General features: G+C 42.0%; 1 protein-coding gene across 1 annotated transcript in view; it reads right to left on the bottom strand.

Annotated features, from left to right (window-relative positions):
* MTO1 (mitochondrial tRNA translation optimization 1) overlaps positions 1–13,807 on the bottom strand; it is a 30,016-nt gene extending 16,209 nt beyond the window's left edge. Inside the window, exons 1-3 of the mRNA XM_059178462.1 lie at positions 13,479–13,807; positions 4,805–5,004; positions 4,603–4,720 (exon numbers count right to left, since the gene is read on the bottom strand). Of these exons, the coding sequence (XP_059034445.1) occupies positions 4,603–4,720; positions 4,805–5,004; positions 13,479–13,695 (535 nt within the window). The 5' untranslated portion in view covers positions 13,696–13,807. The remainder of the gene's footprint in view (positions 1–4,602; positions 4,721–4,804; positions 5,005–13,478) is intronic.
* Positions 13,808–19,305: the final 5,498 nt, after the last annotated feature.

The following is a 19,305-nucleotide window of genomic DNA, read 5'->3' as shown; positions in this document are numbered from 1 at the left end:
TAAAAGGGAACACTTAGTATCTCACCATAATGAATGAACAAAGAGCAGACTAAGGGACACTACTTTAAAATTCCAGAGCACCAAAGACAAATTCAAGATCCCAGCTTTTAGAAAGCAAAAAACCTTTCATATACAAAAAATAATGTAAATATACATTGAGCTTTTTTTTTATTGTTGGTTTTTGTTTGTTTTTTTGTAGGCTCCACACCCAGCATGGAGCCCACTGTGGGGCTTGAACTCACAACCTTGAGATCAAGGTTGGAGCTGAGATCAAGAGTCAGACACCTAGCCAACTGAGCCACCCAGATACCCCAAGTTCTTTTTTCTTTTTAAAAGATTTTATTATTTTTTTTCTTCTAGTTCATACTGATTTAAAAAAAATTTTCAATGTAAATTTTAGTTAGTTAACATACAGGTGCAATATTAGTTTCAGAAGTAGAATTCAGTGATTCTTCACTTGCATACAATACCCAGGGCTCATCACAAGTGTCCTCTTTAATACCCATCATCCATCTAGCCCGTCCCCCACCCACCTCCCTCTATCTAACCCTCAGTCTGTACTCTATGGTTAAGAGTCTTTTGTGGTTGTTTCCTTCTCTCCTTCCCCCCACCATATACATTCATGTTTTGTTTAAAGATTTTATTTTAGGGGTGCCTGGGTGGCTCAGCGGGTTAAAGCCTCTGCCTTCGGCCCAGGTCATGATCCCAGGACCTTGGGATCGAGCCCCGCATCGGGCTCTCTATTCAGTGCAGAGCCTGCTTCTCTCTCTCTCTCTCTGCCTGCCTCTCTGTCTACTTGTGTTCTCTGTCAAATAAATAAAATAAAATCTTTAAAAAAAAAAAGATTTTATTTTATCTTATTTATTTTAAAAAATTTTTTGTTCATAGATTTTATTTATTTATTTATTTTTTAAAAGGTTTTTTGTTTTTTTTTTTTAATTTGTCAGAAAGAGAGAGGGAGCGAGAGCGAGCACAGGCAGACAGAATGGCAGGCAGAGACAGAGGGAGAAGTAGGCTCCCTGCCGAGCAAGGATCCCAGGGCGCTGGGATCATGACCTGAGCTGAAGGCAGCTGCTTAACCAACTGAGCCACCCAGGCGTCCCGATTTTATTTATTTTATTTATTTATTCGACAGAGAGAGTGAAAGACCATAAGCAGAGAGAGCAGCAGAGGGTGAGGGAGAAGCAGGCTTCCCACTGAGCAGGGAACCTGATGCACGGCTCGATCCCAGGACCCCAGAATGGTGACCCAAGATGAAGGCAGACTTAAACTTAACCATCTGAGCCACCCAGGCGCCCCCTAAAGATTTTATTTTTAAGCAATTTCTATACCCAATATAGGGCTCAAACTCAAAACCCCAAGATCAAGAACCGCATGTTCCAACTGAGCCAACCAAGTGCACCAATATGCACTGCTTTTTAATAGCAAAACTGGAAGCTAAAAGATAATGGAACAAGACTGTTAAAATTCTTAGAAAAAAAATTTTAGTTAAATTTTCAGACAAATTTAGAGTCAAGTCTAAAAGGAGACATTTTCAGATATGCTTAAACACAAAAAAACCTACCTTCCTTGCCTCCTTTTTGAGGAAACTACTAGAAGATGTGCTCCAGCAAAAGGAGGAAATAAGAAAGAAACAGACTGAAGTCTCAAGAAACATGGGATGATGTAACACAAGGTAGTAAAAGGAAGGCTCAAAATAGCATCTGTGCAGAAGGTTTAGAGAGCAATTGTCCTGAGTATAGCATGGGGTGGGGGAACTGAGGAAGTTGATGTCTCTGCGTGGGAAGTGTCAAAGAAAAAAACAGAATTGGGAGATTACTTGACCACTGACAAAATGACAGGTTTTTTTCCTAATGAAAGAGCTGAACAAGTCCATAAGTAAAATAAGCAAATAAAAAATAAAGCAGGGGCACCTGGGTGGCTTAGTGGGTTAAAGCCTCTGCCTTCAGCTCAGGTCATGATCCCTGGTCCTGGGATCAAGCCCCGCCGCATCAGGCTCTCTTCTCAGCAGGGAGCCTGCTTCTCTCTCTCTCCCTCTGCCAGCTTCTCTGTCTACTTGTGATCTCTGTCTGTCAAATAAATAAATAAATAAATAATCTTTAAAAAAAAAAAAAGGCAAATATTAACCCAAGGCAAAGCAAAGAAGTATATGAAAGGAAAAACATAGCACACTATGTGGATCTGCAGCGAACAAGATTTTTTTTAAAGATTTATTTATTTATTTATTTGACAGAGAGAGACACAGCGAAAGAGGGAACACAAGCAGGGGCAGAGGGAGAGAAAGCAGCAAGCTCCCCAACGAGCAGGGAGCCTGAAGCCGGGCTCCATCCCAGGACCCTGGGATCGTGACCCGAGCTGAGGGCAAATGCTTAATGACTGAGTCACCTGGGTGCCCTATACAGTGAACAATATTTAATCACAATATATAACAATATAATTATAACAATATAAATACTATCAGTCAAAATTTATAGCATAAATACATTAGAAAAGAGAGAAGGAAAGTAAGGGATTAAAGAGAGCTACTATAAAAAATTAATAGATTGGGGCGCCTGGGTGGCTCAGGTTAAAGCCTCTGCCTTCAGGTCAGGTCATGATCTCAGAGTCCTGGGATCGAGCCCCACATCAGGCTCTCTGCTCTGCAGGGAACCTGCTTCCTCCTCTTTCTGCCTGCCTCTCTGCCTACTTGTGATCTCTGTCTGTCAAATGAATAAATAAAAAAAAAATTAATAGATAATGTCTAATACTGATAATTTAGGCAGTACAAGTATAAGCACACTATTTAGAAGTATGTAAGTACATATCAGAAGTGAAACTGAAGTGGTTAAGTCTGTAAAGTGAGATAACAGAGATAACTGTTTTTCATAATAACTTCTATTTGACTTTTGTAAAAATTATGTGCTTGTATTATTTTGATTAAAACATTAATTCATGGGGCACTTGGATGGCTCAATTGGTTAAGTGTCTGTATCTTGATTCTGGCTCAGGTCATGATCCCAGGGTTGTGAGATCAAGTCCCACATCAGGCTCTGCACTGGGCATGGAGCCAGTTTAAGATTCTTTCTCTATATCTCTCTGTCCCCCTCCCCCTCCATAAAAAAGTTCATCCATAACTCCTTTAAATAAAAAAACATATACAACATTGTATAAAATATTGCATAATAAAATATAATATATATAAATTTAAAAAACTTAAAGTCAGGACCAGAAAAAGTAAAAATTACAAAAGAAGGACCAGGAGGAAAAGCACATTTTTTTAAAAAAAGATTTTATTTATTTGATAGAGACACAGTGAGAGAGGGAACACAAGCAGGGGTAGTGGGAGAGGGAGAAGCAGGCCTCCCCATGAGCAGGGAGCCTGATGTGGGGCTCGATCCCAGGACCCTGGGACCATGACCTGAGCCGAAGGCAGACACTTAATGACTGAGCCACCCAGGCGCCCTGGAAATGCACATCTTAGTACTATACTAAGATGTAGGTTATAAAGCAGGTTATAGAGTACTACACTAAGATGGTATAAATGAGCCCCGATTTTGACTGAGCTTCATGAATATCAAGATGAAAGGAGGATAATAATTTTTAGACATGAACAGACATTTCTGCAAAGAAGACATCCAAATGGCCAACAGACACACGAAAAAGTGTTCAACATCACTCAGCATCATGGAAATACAAATCAAAACCACAGTGAGTTACCACACTGTACCAGTCAGAATGGCTAAAATTAACAAGTCAGGAAATGACAAATGCTGGCAAGGATGCGGAGAAAGGGGAACCCTCCTACACTGTTGGTGGGAATGCAAGCTGGTGCAGCCACTCCGGAAAACAGTACGGAAGGTCCTCAAAAAGTTGAAAATAGAGCCACCCTATGACCCAATAATCGCACTACTGGGTATTCACCCTAAAGATACAAATGTAGTGCTCCGAAGGGGCACATGCACCCCAGTGTTTATAGCAGCAATATCCACAATAGCCTAACCCTGGAAAGAGCTTAGATGTCCATCAGAGAAATGGATAAAGAAGATGTGATGTATATATACACAATGGAATATTAGGCAGCCATCAAAAAAAAAAAGAAATCTTACCATCTGCAACAACATGGATGGAATTAGGGGGTATTATGCTAAGTGAAATAAATCAATCAGAGAAAGATGATTATTATATGATCTCGCTGATACGTAGAATTTGAGAAATAAGACAGAGGATCATGGGGGAAGAGAGAAAAAAATGAAACAAGATGAAACCAGAGAGGGAGACAAACCATAAGAGACTCTCAATCTCAGGAAACAAACTGAGGGTTGCTGGAGGAGAGGAGGGTGGGAGGGTCGGGGTGGTGGAGTGATGGACATTGGGGAGGGTATGTGCTATGGTGAGTGCTGTGAATTGCGTAAGACTGATGCATCACAGGCGTGTACCCCTGAAACAAATAATACGTTATATGTTAACAAAAACAAGAAAATAATTTTTTATGCAGTCTTCCTTTTCCATGCGGAAAAACACAACAATTTCCTAGAATAAGCAAAACATTTCCACGTTCTGCTCTCAAATTAATTTTTCACACAGAGTCTGATAGTGTTATTATCATCTATAACCCGCACATACCTAAAACCACACCACTGACACGGCATTTCCCAGTGTGCTCAGGCTCTGGTTCTGTAAGAATAAGGTCTTCTACAGCTCCCTCCTGAACAGTAAGCAGTGGTGTATTTAGGATTTCTTTCTGTCAAAAGAGAACACAGATTGAAACCTAACAGTTAAATAATCACTATAGTCTTCCTTTTTTTCTTTCCTGTCCCATCCTTACCTGCATGTTCTGCTTATAGAGTTTCCTATCAATTTGAGCTCTCAGACCCCAAACAGCTGGTCCCTTACGCCGGTTTAATACTTTGTAATGTACACCAGATTGGTCACAGATTCGAGAACACAGGCCATCCAAGGCATCAACTTCCCTCATTAAATGCCCCTTGCCAATGCCACCAAAGGAAGGATTACAGGACATCTGACCTAAAGAGACCAGACATAAAAGAGAACAGACATAAAATAAATATATGAGCATCCTGCACGTAGTGAGTATTTATATTTTATTTTATTTATTTATTTATTTATTTATTTTTAAAAGATTTTATTTATTTATTTGACAGAGAGAGATAACAAGTAGGCAGAGAGGCAGGCAGAGAGAGAGAGGAGGAAGCAGGCTCCCTGCTGAGCAGAGAGCCCGATGTGGGACTCGATCCCAGGACCCTGGGATCATGACCTGAGCTGAAGGCAGCGGCTTAACCCACTGAGCCACCCAGGCGCCCTATATTTTATTTTTTTAAAAAGATTTTTTTAAAAAAATTTGACAGGCAGAGAGAGAGAGGAGGAAGCAGGCTCCCCGCTGAGCAGAGATCCTGATGCTGGGCTTGATCCCAGGACCCTGGGATCATGACCTGAGCTGAAGGCAGAGGCTTTAACCCACTGAGCCACCCAGGTGCCCCTTAAAAAAGACTTAAAAAAATTTATTTGTCAGAGAGAGAGCACAAGCAGGGGGAGCTTCAGGCAGAGGGAGAAACAGACTCCCCGCTGAGCAGCCCCTGCCCCCCCCCCCCCCCGCCCCAGGCCCTGATGCGGAACTTGATCCCAGGACCCTGGATCACGACCCGAACTGAAGGTGGGTCTGACTGAGCCACCCAGGGATCCCCGTAGTGAGTGTTTAAAAGGGAAATGTCTGTACAAGTGATCAGAATCATCTCATACAATACAAAATTAGAAAATCCCAATGGGATGCAAGAGTCATTCAGGGCATCTTGGAAGATAAACCACTGACTGTAGTTTCTTTTAAATCTTTTCCTTGACACACATTTTCACTGGTTTATTAGGTTGCCTTTTCCTTTAAAATGTGGCTTTGAAATCTTTACTTCATGAAACCTTCCCCAAATCAAGCATAAGTTCCCTGGCACTGATTCACTGTTACAATCAATTATGTCTTCCATAAATGCCATCTGCTGTTTTCTTTCTGCTTATTTTGTAAAAACAATTAAATTATAAGCTTCCTGAAAGTAAAAACCATATTTTGTACCTTCTTCTTCTTCTTTTTTTTTTTTTTTTTTAAAGATTTTATTTATTTATTTGACAGAGAGAGATCACAAGTAGGCAGAGAGGCAGGCAGAGAGAGAGAGGAGGAAGCAGGCTCCCTGCTGAGCAGAGAGCCCCATGCGGGACTCGATCCCAGAACCCTGAGATCATGACCTGAGCCAAAGGCAGTGGCTTAACCCACTGAGCCACCCAGGCGCCCTGTACCTTCTTCTTAAATTCCCCTAGTCTTTTTTTTTTTTTTTCTTGAAGGTTTTATTTATTTATTTATTTGAAAGAGAGAGATCACAAGGAGGCAGAGAGGAAGGCGGAGAGAGAGGAGGAAGCAGGCTCCCTGCTGAGCAGAGAGCCCAATGCGGGGCTCGATCCCAGGACCCTGGGATCATGACCTGAGCCCAAGGCAGAGGCTTAACCCACTGAGCCACCCAGGCGCCCCAAATTCCCCTAGTCTTATTTGAAGGTCTAACTCATATGGTTACCTCAAAGGTTTTTATGGGCGGTGGAAGGATAGGAAAGGGATATGTCCACTATAGTCATCATCAAACCCTCTGCAAGTTTTTACAGTCTCCATAAGGAGGCTGAATCATGCTGTGATTAGGAGCAAGTGAAAGGGATCTGGCTCAGTTCTTAGATCTACCACTTACAAGGTCTGTCATTTTGGCAAGTTATTTAATTTTCTCTACCTCACTTCCCCTACTATAAAAACAGGAATGATAACTGCAGCAGCTTATTTCCCCTCTTCCTTTGATACAGAATGACAATTTTATTTAGGTAAAAACTCCCCAGTAAGGTTTATGTTCAGGGAGTGTTATCTAAACTCAGTAGGAATAAATCTTCATTGATCTAAGTAATCATGATAATCCTGTTTCCACTTGCTACTCTCTGGATGAGGGATGGGAAATGAGTCATGAGGGGTGACCTTTAGGGGAGAGGGTCTGTAGTAATGAATTGTTTTTCCTCTTTAAAGAGATACAAGGAAGAAAAAAAAAAACACCCTTCTTAGGCTGAAAGTTGTCATGTCTGGATGTGACACCTGGAACTATTATAGCCATTTTCTAATCACGAGGATAGCTAGCCTAAATGGCACAATGGAGATATGGAAGGAATGAATTCTTGGACATTGTGAATTGCTGAATTAACCAACCTTAAAAGTAATCTACTTCCAAGTTTCTTTTTTTTTTTTTTTAATATTTTATTTATTTATATGACAGAGCTCACAAGTAGGCAGAGAGGCAGGCAGACAGAGAGAGGAGGAAGCAGGCTCCCTGCTGAGCAGAGAGCCCGATGTGGGGCTCGATCCCAGGACCCTGGGATCATGACCTGAGCCGAAGGCAGAGGCTTTAACCCACTCAGCCACCCAGGTGCCCCTACTTGCAAGTTTCATATTAAAAAAATAAATTCTTGGGGTGCCTGGGTGACTCAGTGGGTTAAAGCCTCTGCCTTCAGCTCAGGTCATGATCCCAGGGTCCTGGGATCGAGCCCCACATCAGGCTCTCTGCTCAGCGGGGAGCCTGCATTCCACCCCCCCCCCCGCCTCTGCCTGCCTCTCTGCCTACTTGTGATCTCTGTCTGTCAAATAAATAAATAAATTCCTTTAAAAAGTAAATAAATAAATAAATTCTGGGGGTACCTGGGTGGCTCAGCTGGTTAAGCTTGATTTCAGCTCAGGTCATGATTTCAGGGTCGTGAGACTAAACCTCACTATCAGGCTCTGTGCTCAGTAGGGAGTCTGCTTGAGATTCTCTCTCTCTCCCTCTGTCCCTCCTCCCATTCACTTTCTCTCTCAAATAAGTAAATAAATTTATAAAAAATAAATTCTCCTTTTTGTTTAAATTAATTAAATAATAAGGATTTGTTACTTGCAAATGAGAGTGTACACAAAGCAAGTGGCACAGTATCTGGCACAGAATAAGCAATGAGTAACATTTACTAATAATTGTTTTATTTCCCAGTGTAAACTATTTCTCAGTGTATAATACTCTCTGCTTCTGATTTTCACTTTTTCAAAAATCACATAATTTCTTTGAATTGGCTTAAAAATTTTTTAATCATAAATAATTTTCCATCGGCAATGTTTAAAAATTTTATGACTTTCTCAAACATATAAAATATTATTATTGACATAAGTAGTCCTACGAGTACCTTAGAAAAGTGCTCCATACACACATAAAATCAATAAACACAGTGAATATTTATCCTATCATTGAGTTTATATGAAAGCAACCAATTTACATTCCTGAGTTTCTTTCTTTTTTTTTTAAATTTATTTGACAGAGATCACAAGCAGGCAGAGAGAGAGGAAGGAAAGCAGGCTCCTTGCTGAGCAGAGAGCCCGATGCGGGGCTTGATCCCAGGACCCTGAGATCATGACCTGAGCCGAAGGCAGAGGATTAACCCACTGAGCCACCCAGGCACCCCGAGAGGATACATTTTAGATCAGAGCTCATAACTCAGTCATTTGCTGGTGATGTTCTGCTTGGTAAACACAAAGCTTTTGTTTGTTTGTTTGTTTTTTAAATACTTTTATTTATTTATTTGAAAGAGATACATAGAAACAGAGATAGCACAGGGAGAGGCAGAGGAAGAGGGAGAAGCAAACTCCCTGCTGAGTTGGGAACCCAACATGGGGCTCGATCCCAGGACCTGGAGATCATGATGTGATCCAAAGGCAGACACTTCATAGTCTGAGCCACACAGGTGCCCCATATGAAGCTTTTGTTAAAAACAAATAAAACAATGAATGAGGATATACTTTCTAGCTCACCACTGTTCCCATTATTCCATGTTGTTTTACACATTTATTTAAGATTTTATTTATTTATTTGCCAGAGAGAGAGAGAGAGAAATGTGTGCATGCAAGCAAGCACAAGCAGGGGAGCAGCAGGCAGAGAGAGAAAGAAGCAGGTTCCTGCCAAGCAGTGAGCCTGATGAGGGACTGGATCCCAAGACCCTACCTGAGCCAAAGGCAGATGCTTAGCCCACTGAGCCACCCAGGTGCTCCAGCTTTACTCATTTAAATTATGTATCTAGCTCCTAGAGCATCTAAAGCTGTGATCCTTTGTCTTAGATATTGCTACTCATCAAAATGACTTTAGTTGTTTTTTTTTTAAAGATTTTATTTATTAGTTTATTTGAGAGAGAGAGAGAGAGGAGGAGGAGGCAGATGGGGAGGGAGAGGGACACGCAGACACCACACTGATCTTGGAGTCCAAGTATGGGGGGGGCCTCAGTCGCACAACCAGAAGACCATGACCTGAGCCAAAACCAAAAGTCAGAAGCCCAACCGACTGAGCCACCCAGGTACCCCAAAATGACTTGGTTTTAAATTCTCATTATAAATCAGTTAATTTCTAAAAATCTCTAATCCCTCTAATAACCAACATTTATCTCAAACTTTCATCCCTAGAGATGAGTCTCCTTCACATAGGCGGGGGTTGGGGGGGACAAATTTCTGAAATTCTACCACTTCCTGTATCTCTAAACTAGACAACTTCTAGGTCCTTTGCTGAATTACCATACATTATATACCTATTTATAAAACTTATAGTTGTAAAAGTCACATTCAAAGAAATCCTTGGGGATGCCTGGGTGGCTCAGTTGGTTGGACGACTGCCTTCGGCTCAGGTCATGATCCTGGAGTCCCGGGATCGAGTCCCGCATTGGGCTCCCAGCTCCATGGGGAGTCTGCTTCTTTCTCTGACCTTCTCCTCGTCCATGCTCTCTCTCACTGTCTCTCTCTCAAGTAAATAAATAAAATCTTTAAAAAAAAAAAAAAAAAAGAAATCCTTGTCTTTTTAAATTGCTGAAAACTTTTTCTCAAATACATTTATCAATGTTGAGCCCCTCTCCTTACGGGCATAAAAGTTGAACATGCCACTTTTCTTTTGCTTAGCCTCAAGATTGATTTTTCTCCACATAGAACTCCAGGAAACTAGCCTTCATTCCCAATCATTTGAAGTTGGGATAAGAAGGTCTATTTGTCGGGGTGCCTGGGTGGCTCAGTGGGTTAAAGCCTCTGCCTTCAGCTCGGGTCATGATTCCAGGATCCTGGGATCAAGCCCCATGTGGGGCTCTCTGCTCAGCAGGGAGTCTGCTTCCTCCTCTCTCTCTGCCTGCCTCCTTGACTACTTGTGATCTGTGTCCGTCAAAAATTAAATAAATAAAATCTTTAAAAAAAAAAAAAGAAAAAAGGAAAGAAAGAAAGACTATTTGTAAGAAAGTCTATCTGTATCCTTAGGTAAAGACTACTAACATCCCAAGTGTGGTACCAGTACTTGGTAATAAAAATGTATAAATTGGGGTGCCTGGGTGGCTCAGTGGGTTAAAGCCTCTGCCTTCAGCTCAGCTCATGATCTCAGCGTCCTGGGATAGAGCCCCACATTGGGCTCCCTGCTCAGTGGGGAGCCTGCTTCCCTGCCCCCACAAAAGTATAAATCAGTCCATTTTTCACTAAGCTAAAGAATTTAAGTTGGCTATGTAGAAAAGCTTATAAAATAGTTTAATTTCTGAACCACTTAATGGGTCAGGCACTGTTGCAGATGATTTGCTTGTATTTTCTGATTTAAATTTTATAGCAAACTGAAGTTGGTACCATTTTTTACCGTTTCTTTTTCATAAAGAAACTGAGGGTTAAATAAATTGTCCCTCGTCCAAGGTCACACAGCTAGAACTCTGTGAAGCCTGGATTAAAATACAGAATGTCTAACAATCTCTTTAATGGTCAACATTTTCCATGAAACGCGTAGGTAATATGACACAGAATAAACAGGTGCACAAGACTTTTCTTTTTCATTGTGAAATGTAAAAATAGTTGGCAAAAAAAAAAAAAAAACCATTATTTTCCAGGTTAGTAGAAAATAAAAGACTTTCTGTCTCTAACTTTATTATTAGCACACGATAATGACAAAATCACAACAGGACAATTCTGCCTTTTGCACTCTTAGGTCAGTTCTAAGAGAAAGCTATCTTTCTGAGGCCATGTAAAAATATTTAAGATTCTCCAATATATTGAATTATCTTACAAAACAGATTTTGATTCTAGAACAAAACTGTCATCCACTAAGCTCATCTATAAGAGTTATTATTTCTGAAATGCATTTATTTAAAAAGAAAACAGATTGCATTTTATTGACTGAATTATATGAATATGGATTTTGGTAAGAATCCCTTTATCCCTCACAGAACTACATTACTTATATTTAATGACCATCTTAGTTCAATAATACAATACTTTTTTCATTAAAATTTTAAATTATTATTGAAAGGTAGTATCCAGTCTTTATTTCTTAAAATATAAACCCTGAAATGTCTAATAAGCAAATTGTAATCTTTTGGGTAATCACATCACCCCCCCCCCAAAAGAATCACTGTTAACAGTGTTTATTTCTCCAGTTATGAGCTGAATGGGAATTTTTTAAAAGTACTTCAGTATCAAATATGTGATTTATTCACAATTTTTTAAAGACTTTATTTAACAGAGAGAGATCACAAGTAGGCAGAGGCAGGCAGAGAGAGGGGGAAGCAGGCTCCTCGCTGAGCAGAGAGCCCCATCGGGATGGGGGTGGGGACTGGGTTCCAGGAGCCTAAGATCATGACCTGAGCTGAAGGCAGAGGCCTAATCCACTGAGCCACCCAGGCACCCCATTTTATTCACAATTTTTGAAAAAACAGTTAATATTTCCACTATTCACTCTTTTTTTTTTTTTTTTTTAAAGATTTTATTTATTTATTTGACAGAGAAATCACAAGTAGTCGGAGAGGCAGGCAGAGAGAGAGAGAGAGAGGAGGAAGCAGGCTCCCTGCTGAGCAGAGAGCCCGATGCGGGACTCGATCCCAGGACCCTGAGATCATGACCTGAGCCGAAGGCAGGGGCTTAACCCACTGAGCCACTCAGGCGCCCTCTACTATTCACTCTTAAGCAAAATGCAGGAGGGGAAAAAAACATAGGCTTGCACGATTTACTGTGGAGGCCAAGAAAAACATGGCTGTACCCACCTCTAGTCTAGCCCTGACAGAAGTACAGCCATCTTGACAAAGCAAAAGCTGGCACCTCGCACCCTCTCTCCACCTGCTCCCTTCCCCTCAGTAGTAGATGTGAACAAATAGTTAACTTGTAAAAATCACAATCCTGCAAGACAGGAGTCTCCCTCGGTTTACAAATGTCCCAGTGCTAAGTCTCACTAACAAGGATGCTTGATAGGAGGAATGTGACATTCCACCAGGAAACTCCCAACTCCCTTCATGTTAGTGCCTCATTAGAGGGAAAAACAGCCTTAGCTTGATAGTAACCAGGCCTTCAATATCCTGACAGTCTTCTTTACCCTGATAGTCCTTCTGAATATCCCCTTTGTTCTCACCCACCGCCAAGCCCACCTCTACTCTGCCTTTAAAAACACTGACTGTAATCTGGTTCGGGGTCCAAGTCCCTACTCTGCTGCGTTGGGTATACTTGGGCCCAAGTTTAAGCATGTCACCTCAGTGTCCAAGTCCCTACTCCGCTGTGTCAGGTATACTTGGGCCCAAGCTTAAGCTTGTCAAATAAACCTTCGTGTGATTACATCGGTGTTGGCTCCTGGGTGGTCTCTCAGACGCGAAAACTCGGGCACAACATTGTAAGATGAAGTTTTAGCTAACACCTATTATGGTGCTAGAAGGAGGTGTTGCTTTAAATTATAGCCGTCCACCCACTGCCTATTAAGTGTGAAAAAAGCACTGCCAGTTCCTGATCACAAAATTAGGAAACAAACACCAAGTAGAGATATAGAATACAATAAAAGATAGCATCGTTCTTCAAAGGGGCTTCATAAAATCTCGATAAAAACACAACAACTGTGGGCGCCTGGGTGACTCAGTCCTTGGGCATCTGCCTTGTCTGGGGTCATGATCCCAGGATCCTGGGATGAAGCCCTGCATTGGGCTCCCTGCTCGGCGGAAAGCCTGCTTTCCACTCCCCCTGCTGTGTTCCCTCTCTCGCTGTGTCTCTCTCTGTCAAATAAATAAATAAAAATAAAATCTAAACAACACCAACCACAGAACCCACAACAATCGTTTATCAAATCATTCCTAATAAATGTTAATTCACTCTATTTCCAAAGCAACAAGCTAGTAAAGGGTAAACGACAAAAATGAAGTAAGAAACTATCAGCTCGTATTCTTAGTTTCCCTCTTTCCCAAACTACTTCTGTCAGCAGCAGCACAATACATGGTCCACGGAACAGCCTAATCCAGGATTCTGGGTCAGGCCTACCTGATCTGTGAAACTCAAAAGGATAAAACCACAGACATTAGGATTCTCACTAGCCTTGGGGAAGAGGAGAGGCTCCCGCATCAGCAACCGAGGAAGCGGTGAAGCGGCTTACTGGCAGCTTGCGACCTACGCCAAGCTCCACGCTACCCGAGCTCCTTACCGATCGTGTCCACGCGATGGGTGAGTAGCAGAGTTCGGGAGCCGCACCGAGCAGCAGCCGCGGCTGCCTCGGTCCCGGCATGTCCTCCGCCAATGACTACCACGTCAAAGTTCGTACTCAGAGGCGCCGCGCTGTCACCGATGAAACGGAGCAACGGAAGGTGCTTTTTGGTGAAAGAAGCCGCGACACAGGGACCACAACCGCGCAGAGAAAACATAGCTGGAGAAAGTTAGAGTCTGACCCTGAATCTGACGCAGGCTAGCCGCAGAAATTCAGGGTAGGAGGGAAAAGCTTCAGGGCGCAGCCATCTTGGCGCTGATGTCACAGCGTAGCAGTCTACGTCCAGCGTCATCGCTGATTGGGGCTTTGGAGCGATTTTGCTGGAGAAGTGTGACCCGGTAACTGTGCAGGTGGCACCGCTGGTGTAAACCTCGTTTCGCGGTTGGTGGAGGCTTTTGATTACATATGGCTGTGTATTGGTGGCTCCTACTTGGTCATTTTCTGTCCTTTTCGGCGATTGGCATCCCTATTCGCCAGTTGGTCACCTACAGACAATGATTTTGATCACTTTGCCTTAAAAGGTTCTTTGAATTTTCTGGTAACCTATCACGGGGATTACTGTTTGTTTATAAAGACTAGCCTATGAATAGGAGGAGATTGGAAAGCAGTTAAAATAAATTTGGAAAGCAGTTAAAGCAAATAAATTGTTAAAATGAAAGATTGATGATGGCTAATTAGGGGAATGGAATGGTTGAAGATTAAATATCCAGCCTTTGGAAATTGACATTTTTATTTATATTTATTTTTTAATGATTTTATTTATTTATTTGACAGAGATTACAAGTAGGAAGAGAGGCAGGCTCCCTGCTGAGCAGAGAGCCCCATACGGAGCTGGATCCCAGGACCCTGGGATCATGATCTGAGCTACCCAGGCGCCCCGGAAATTGACATTCTTAAAGCCTTTCTTAGGAGACCTTTAATGGGTTAATGAAACAACCCACGTGACAGTTTTATTTTTCTGATTATTAAAATATATCAAATAGAAATAGAAAACTGTGAGACTTAAAGAAGCTATAACTTCCTCAGCCGTTCTCATCCCCACCTCTGTAATCCTTGTCAGCATTTTGTTGCTAATGCTTCCTAATTTTTGTTTTTCTTTTTAAGGATTTTTATTTATTTGTCAGAGAGAGGGAGAACACAAGCAGGGGAGCAGCAGGCAGAGGGAGAGTGACAGAGGGAAAAGCAGGCTCCCTGTTGAGTAAGGAGCCCAATGAGGGACTTAACCCTGGGACCTTGGAATTATGACTTGAGTTGAAGGCAGATGCTTAATCTACCGAGCCACCCAGGGATCCTACCTCCTAATTTTGTTTTTATAGAAATACTCATGCTGCTATTATTTTGCAATTATAACACTGTGATTATGTTATTTTTCAGTTTGCTTTTTTTTTTTTTTTTAAGATTTACTTATATTTGAGATAGAGAAAGAGAATGTGTATGCAATGGGGGGAGGGGCTGGGGGAAGAGGGAGAAAATTCTCAGGCAGACTTCCTGCTGAGTATGGAGTTGGACCTAGGAGATGGATCTCACAACTCTGAGATCATGACCTGAGCGAAACCAAGTTCCATGTGCAACCAACTGAGCCACTCAGGACCCCCACTTTGCTTATTTTTTTTAAACAGTGTATTTTTGACTCTATGCCATGTATATTGAAAGGTCCCCCAATAATGGGTCTGTGATTAAAGGAGTGAGACTGATACAATGCGAAGGTCAAGCAAAGCTTTATTTTGCGCCAAGCATGGAGAATCAAACCGACTGTTCAGGACCATGCCTCTTACAGAGAGGACGACCTCTCTCTGCCTTAACAGACTACCTTTTAAGGGCAAAGGCCATGTGGTTGGGCCTGGCCACACACAGGTGGCCAATGAGATTGTAACACACGGAGAAAGCTGCATAGTCATGCTAGGTCACACATGGGTGGCCAATTGAATTACAATTTGCCCTAGTAGATATTTGAACTGGCCTATCACCTTGGTCAGAATTGGTGCCCAAAGGGCTCCCAAAGGGCAGGGTCCATCCTCCTTGGTAGCTAGGGAGACAGTATGTACCCCCACTGATTGGATACCTCCACCTGGCCTGACCCACCCTTGTATTTGGGCTTTGTTACCTGGGACTGGTTTCCTGGGCTTGCTTTTAAGTAAGTCCCTGAAGCGGGGCAGGGTCAGTTTAAGTTTTACTGCATAAACAACAAAATCTCTGTTTAACCCAAGATGGAATCCCTCTGGCTAAATAGGCCCTTACACATATATCAACCTGTCACATTTTAATCATAATTTATTTAATCAAATCCCAATTACTGGACATCTGGATTGTTTTTAATTTTTTGATATTGTCATCATCCTTGTACATATATCTCTTTCTAAATTGATGGGACTCTTTTTTTTTTTTTTTTAAGATTTTATTTATTTATTTGACAGAGAGAAATCACAAGTAGATGGAGAGGCAGGCAGAGAGAGAGAGAGGGAAGCAGGCTCTCCGCTGAGCAGAGAGCCCGATGTGGGGCTCGATCCCAGGACCCTGGGATCATGACCTGAGCCGAAGGCGGAGGCTTTAACCCACTGAGCCACCCAGGCGGCCGATGGGACTCTTTCTATAAATGAAGATACTAGGCAAAAGGATTCCTCAATATTTATACTTTTGGTAATGGCTAAATTAGCTTTATGAAAGCTTCATGTCAGATTGCGTTAACAGTGTAAGGCTATTTCATTATACTGTAGCCAGGACCGGAGTTTTAATTGTGAAGTTTAAATGTGAAGAAGATGGACATTTTATATGTGAATGCTTTTTTTTTTTTTTTTTCATTTCACAGCCATTTCTTCTTCTTCTTCTTCTTCTTCTCCTTTTTTTTTTTTTTTTAAGATTCTATTCATTGGGGGCACCTGGGTGGCTCAGTGGGTTAAAGCCTCTGCCTTCCGCTCAGGTCATGATCCCAGGGTCCTGGGATCAAACCCCTGCATCAGGCTGTCTGCTCAGCAGGGAGCCTGCTTCCCTCTCGCTCTGCTTGCCTCTCTATTTGTGATCTCTGTCTATCAAATAAATAAACTCTTTAAAAAAATAAAGATTCTATTTATTTATCTGACAGAGAGAGAGAGATCACAAGGAGGCAGAGGGACAGGCAGAGAGAGAGATGGGGAAGCAGGCTCCCCGTTGAGCAGAGAGCCCAATAGAGGGCTTGATCCCAGGACCCTGAGATCATGACCTGAGCTGAAGGCAGAGGCTTAACCCACTGAGCCACCCAGGCACCCCTCACAGCCATTTCTTGATGCTCTTTCTTTACCTGTCTTCCAAGACATCAAGCTAATGGATTCTGGAAAACCAGAATTGGTTTTCCTCCTATTTTTTCTGGCTATTCCTTCTCAGTCATTTTTCTGGTGCCTCCTCCTTAAGCACTGAGCTCAAGCCCAAGGGCATAACAAAACCAATTCCCAAATCCCATCCTTTGGTCTCTATCTCCTGGGACCACCCCCAATACTAACTCTGTAGCAGTCTGGGTCCAGTCAGAAGTTGGAATCACATAGTAGGGCACCTGGGTGGCTCAGTCAGTTAAGGGTCTGCGTTAACCTCAGGTCATGATCTCAGAGTCACAGAATCAAGTCCCACTTGATTCCCCACTCAGCAGGGAGTCTGCTTCTCCCTCTGACCTTTGCCCATCTCATGCTTTCTCTCTCTCCCAAATAAATAAATAAAATATTTTTAAAATAGTATTACATTATAGTAGTTAATGTAAGAATAATTAACCATATTGAGATATCTGGCTGGCTTAGTTGGTAGAGCCTGCAACTCCTGATCTGGGGTTGTGAGGTCAAGCCCCACACTGGGTGTTTAAAACAAAACAAAACTAAATATTTCACTCTAAAATAAAAAGAATACCTATAATAAAAGAAATAACATATAAAGAAACTATATATGGTACGCTAGGACTGAGAGTACCCATGTAAGAATGAATTCAAAAGGGGTTCAGATCTCAAGTGCAGAAGGCCTTCAGAGGGTATGGGCTACATAACATAGGGGGCTTGCAGAGAGAGCAGCTGCTCTCTGTGGACCTCCTTGGCCATAGGCAGGCTGCATGCAAGGCTTGTAGAAGGATCAGCTTCTTGGTGTGTGAACTTCTGGACCACAGGCCAGACAGGAATCTTGGTTTCCCTGTCTAGTAAGTTGTGGATGGGTTATGGCTGGGCCAAGGTGGCGAGGTCTCAGAGGGAACACTTTCCGGGCCTATAGCTGGGGTAGGCCCTACCAGATATTCTCTGACCTTCACCCTGCAGTTCCCTTCCACTCTCTCCAGTATGTTGGAAATTGGCAGGAAACCTCTTCTTCATACAGTGTCCTCCTATAACCTCTACTGAGAAAGGTTAACATAGTGGGCACTTCAAAAGAGAACTGCTTAAAGGAATTCTGTTTTTTATCAGACAGCATTTACCAAGGGGTGTACTAAGTCCTTGTCCGAGAAGCAGTAAGTTGATAACAGATATATTTCAAACTTCACAAGCTCTAGCCACATGTGCTGTTGTTTGAACAACTAGGCACAGTCTACCCTTGGGTCCTACCCTTTTCCCTTGTATCTGCTTTCCCCTTAGATTGGTTTGCTTGAGAACAAGCCTCACTACACAATAGTCATTCCATTTTACAAAAGAAAAATACAGATTTCTCACATCACATTTTGAACTAGGGCTCATTGTCCTGGGGTGTTTAAAACAAAACAAACAAACAAAAAACACTAAAAACAAAACCAACCAACCAACCAAACAAACAAAAAACACCTTTGTATCAAAGAGGATATATCAAAATATTGGTTTTAAGAAAACCTTTTTAAAAGAGTAATCAAGGCATGTTGTCCATTGATAGAGAAATGGTTATCAAAATGTCCTATATAATTTCAGTAGAAATATCTAGTCTTAAAAAGGAAGGCTGATGACCCCTTCCTTTGGGTGGCTCAGTCATTTGGACAGCTGACTCTTGATCTAGCTCAAATCATGATCTCAGGATCTTGGGATTAATCCCTAAGATGGGCTCAGCACTTGCGGAGGAGTTGGCTTCAGGATGCTCTCTCTCTCTCTCTCTCCCATCCCCTGCCCAACTCCATCCCTATGGTCTCTCTCTCTCTCAAACAAATAAATAAATCTTAAAAAAAAAAAAAAGGAAGGCTGACATATGCTACAATATGGATAAACCTTGAGGACATTATGTTAAGAGAAATAAGGACAAATACTGTATGATTCCACTTACATGAGGTACCTAGAGGAGTCAGATTCATAGAGACAGAAAGTAGCAGGTTGTTGCCAAGGGAGAGGGCAGGAATGGAGAGTTATTGTTTAATGGGTAGGGTTTCAGTTTTACAAAGTGAAGAGTTGGGGAGATGGATGGTAGCGATGGTTGCATCACAATATTAATGTATTTGATGTCACTGAATTGTATACATAAAAATGGTTAGGATGATTTTTTAAAAAAAGTAATCAAACTCTTCTAAAGCCAGGGGTTTTCTAATAGGTGTTTCTATAAAGGGATTGGTTTAGAAATAGATATTTGAAAGCCTATGTGGAGAACTCTGGATCGCAAGGACCAAAACAGCATGAATTATTTAAATCGTAAGTGCCATTTTTGGGTGGGCTTTTGAAAACCAATGGCTAAAACTAACAAATAAGAACTTCTACACAGGGAAGCCTGGGTGGCTTCTGCTTTTGGCTCAGATCATGATTCCAGGTTCCTGGGACTGAGTCCCCCACTGGACTCCCTGCTGAGCAGGGAGCCTGCCTCTCCCTCTGCCTGCTGC

Source organism: Mustela lutreola, chromosome 6 (assembly GCF_030435805.1).
Source record: "Mustela lutreola isolate mMusLut2 chromosome 6, mMusLut2.pri, whole genome shotgun sequence".
In the NCBI taxonomy this organism is placed as follows: Eukaryota; Metazoa; Chordata; class Mammalia; order Carnivora; family Mustelidae; genus Mustela; species Mustela lutreola.
The sequence above is the reverse complement of the archived record's forward strand: the minus strand, read 5'-3'. Positions and strand labels throughout refer to the sequence as shown.